Source organism: Chrysochloris asiatica, unplaced genomic scaffold, assembly GCF_000296735.1.
Source record: "Chrysochloris asiatica unplaced genomic scaffold, ChrAsi1.0 scaffold00165, whole genome shotgun sequence".
Lineage (NCBI taxonomy): Eukaryota > Metazoa > Chordata > Mammalia > Afrosoricida > Chrysochloridae > Chrysochloris > Chrysochloris asiatica.
In genome coordinates, this window is record NW_006408683.1 from 2,462,892 (window position 1) to 2,466,894 (window position 4,003).

The 4,003-nt window shown below is 36.7% G+C and overlaps 1 protein-coding gene across 1 annotated transcript in view; it reads left to right on the forward strand.

Annotated features, from left to right (window-relative positions):
• The window catches only part of KIF28P, a 204,065-nt gene that overhangs the window by 102,762 nt on the left and 97,300 nt on the right, over positions 1–4,003 (forward strand). Inside the window, exon 6 of the mRNA XM_006871283.1 lies at positions 1,234–1,269. Coding sequence (XP_006871345.1) covers positions 1,234–1,269 — 36 coding nt within the window. The remainder of the gene's footprint in view (positions 1–1,233; positions 1,270–4,003) is intronic.

Here is a 4,003-nt window from a genome sequence, read left to right on the forward strand (position 1 = left end):
CCATGGGCTCAAGTGTCCTTTGATCTCACCACACTTTGAACCAACTAGCCCTTCCTCTTCTCTCTCTCATATCCAGGTCAATGGGATTCAATGGACTGGGGTTGAACTCAGCCCATTTCTTCATTGATGCCTTTCCCCCTCTTCCACTCACCAGTAGACCAATGTGGTAGCCAGCAAGCTTACATGCTTGTTTGTGTGTTCCCTTGAGTTTCAGTCTTAGAGGGGAGTTTGTCCTGAAGACACTTGATTGCTAGCCTTGATGTCTTCCTGGCAAACAGCTTGATTATTCTTGTAGTAACCAGTCATGCTGACATGTTTGTTTAGGGTTTTTCCTGATGATCTTTCTTTGAAGATGTATCTTCTGTCACTGTAGCTGTTCCAGTCTGCTTGTCCTTTCTAGTGGGAATGTCCCACCTCATAAGGTTCTGGATGGGACTCAGTGTAAATTTTTATGGGAGCAGAAAACCTCATCTTTCTCCCACAGAACAGCTGGTAGTTTCGAACTGCTGACTTTGCAGTTTGCAGTCCGAGTCATAACCACTAAGATATCAGAGCTCCTTTCCATAGAGATTACAGCCTAGGAAACATTATAGGGCAGTTGTACTCTGCCACATAGGATGGCTATGAATAAAAAGTTAATTCCAAAGCCCTCTACAACAACACTTGGAATTAGCTGGAATCTTGTTGACATGAGGCTTGACTGACAAGACTCACTACAGTGTTATCAACAGACAATCTACCTTTTTTTATATTGGCAAAATTCCAGTGTCTTAAGACCTTTTCTGACTAGAGCCATTCAATTTCCTCAGCAAAGACTCCCTAAGCTCCTACCTAGAAGATGTAAAATTGGGTAGCAATGTTCCAAAACTACAATCAAGACCAGTCTTTTGTGAATGACTCATTTCTACATACATTTGTGTTGATAGGTGAGCAATAAATAGCAAACTTTTTCTGTTCCCAATTGAGACACACACACATTCGCTCACACATATACGCACTCACATACTACTTTGTATCTGTTTTTAATTTATATTGAGAACATCTTTCATATCACTAAAATTATTAAATTATTTGATAACCTGATGTTGCATGTGAAATAGAACTGTATTATATTAAATTTTAGCTTTTCCCTTTGCTGGACATTTATGTTGTTTCTGTATCACTATATTTTTTCAAAGGTGATTTTTTTTCCCCAAGAGAACCATTATTTACTGTATGTTCTTCTCTACACAGGTTACATTCAGCATGCTGGAAATTTACAATGAGCAGGTAACAGTGATTATATTTTCTGGCACACACATCTAAATGATTTTACATCTTAATGAACATTAGGGGCTCACCATCACTTATTCTACAAATAAAATCCATCCCTTCTCACCAGCTTCATTTTCTGTCCCTTTATTGTATGTTTCAGTCACACAGAACTATTTCTCCTTCCCAAAACATGTCATTATTTTACCTATCTTCTCTCTGCCTGGGATATCTTTCCTGCTTTCTCTGCCCTTAAAGGAACCTCTAAACTTCAAGACCCCACTTTAATGACAGCACATCTTTATTTCTGGACACAGTTGACTTCAGTCTGCATGTTTACTTTTTTTTAATTAAATGTTTTTATTTTGCATTGAGTGAAAGTTTACAGGGCACATCATCAGCTTTACATTCAACCATTCATATAGCTTGTTTCATTACATTGATTATTATCCCCGCTATATATCATCAGTTTACAGTGTTTCTCTCTATTTACTTTTTTTTATATGAAAGGACAGGCAGAAAATACTTTAGGCATTGATGATCACGTCCTGTTTCACAACTACTTGTAGCATAAAAGCAGCCATAGACAATATGTAAATGAATTAAGATGATTGTGTTTCAATAAAACTTTATTTATAGATACAGAAACTTGAATTTCATATAATTTCATTTTGTCAAAAATATTTTTATTTTGATATTTTACAACATTTAAAAATATAAAAATACAATCTTAGATTGAGAGTCATACAAAAACAGCAGGTGGTGGGCAGAATTTGGTCCACAGGCCAGAGTTTGTCCACACCTAGAGTAATAGAACATGGTTTCAAATCCCAGATCTCTCAGTTACTACCTATGTGACTTTGGAAAATCAGTTAATCTCAGATACTCAGTTTTTTTCACTTATAAAATGGAGAATTAAAAAACTTAAAAGCTACTAAATTCTATTTGCTGGACACTGTGCTAAATTTCTAGCAGAGTGTCTAGCAAATACTAGATAATCAGCAAGTGTGGTATGTTTTTCATTCTGCCTTTATCCTTTGTACTTATTACATTATACTGTGAAATTGGATTTACATATTAGTATCATCAACTAGCACTATCTATAGCACTTAGCACAATATTTGGTCTAGAATAGGTGCTTTCTAGATGTTTGCTAAATGGATAAATTAACAAATGCATCTATAATTGTAAGTTCCTTATGGGCAGGAACTATGTTCTAAAAAAATCTGTGCCACTATAAGAACTATTCAAAGGCCTCCATATAATTATTTATTAAATAAAACCCAGGTTTGATTCCCAGTCAATGTGCCTTATGCATAGCCACCACCTACCTGTCTGTCATCGGATGTATGTGTGTTGTTGCTATGGTGCTAAACAGGGTTTAACAGAGTTTGTAGACTAAGATGAAATAGGAAGAATGTCTGATGATTTGTTTCCGAAAATTAACCAATGAACACTACAAACAATCTTAGGGATGGTGTAAGACTGGGCAGTGCTTTGTTCCGTTGGGCATAGGGTTACCATGAGTTGGGGGTTGATTTGATGGCAGCTAACAACAAAAAAGAATATTACAGAATGAATAAGTCTGTTTTTTCTCTTTGTATCAAGGTGAGAAAAATATCCATTTTTGTTTTTTTAATTGTTTCCATGAGTCATGTACTCCTGTTGAGAGTTGATGTTGTTGTTGTCATGTGCTGTGGAGTCGGTGCCGACTCATAGTGACCCTGTACAGGATTTCTGAGGCTGTAAATCTTTACGGGAGCAGAAAGCCTCATATTTCTCCCTCGGAACAGCTGGTAGTTTCAAACTGCTGACCTTGCGGTTCATAGCCCGATTCGTAACCACTATGCTACCAGAGCTCCGGAGAGTTGATAGTATATTCAAATGTGATATTATGTGAAGACAACTAATTTAAGTTTCCATTTCTTTCAAGTTGCTGGGACTGAAAGATACTCTGCCTCCTTAATTTTGTACCAATAACTTGAGGAGGGACAACCTTATTTCTTTTATAACCAAGTTCCTGTAGGAAGGAATGTGGGGAATGGCATCTTATTGTGATTCCCCCTACTGATACTGATCAGTGCTAATCTCACTGGATTTCTGTTCCTTTACCTCTAAAATGAGATAATTGGACATCCTACAATCCTTTCCCAATTTGTTATTCTGAGTTTCTGGTATTTTCTTATCAAGTACTTAACAGTAGATTAAAGTTTATTAAATGCCTTCGGTGTTTCAAACAGCATACTAGATTCTAAGGGTGAACAAAACCTAAGACATGAGTCCTGACATGGAAAGATTTAGTAGAAGAAATAACATCCATTCCAGACAATAATACAATGCCCAGGAATTCCTGGGTGGTATAAACAGTTAATGGAGTCAGCAGCTAAATGAAAGACCATTTAGAAGTTAAACAAAAGATTGGAAATTCGAGTCCACCAGAGGTGCCTCACAAAATGCCTGGTGATATACTATTGAAAAATCCTGAAGCAGGAAGACTCAGCAAGAAAATTATTGGAATTTATTGAAAGATTCAGCAAAATGACAGGGTACAAGAACAACATACAATAATTGGCTGGATTCCTTTTTTTTTTTTTTAATGTTTTATTGTCAATTGTGTGATAGTTTACATGGGAGAACATCAGCTTTACATTCATTCCATCATCCATCATTTCGTTGGCATAGTTATCATCCTGTCCATGCATCCTCACCCAACCAAGGGGTGTACCCTGTAAACCTGTACCCACCCCCACCC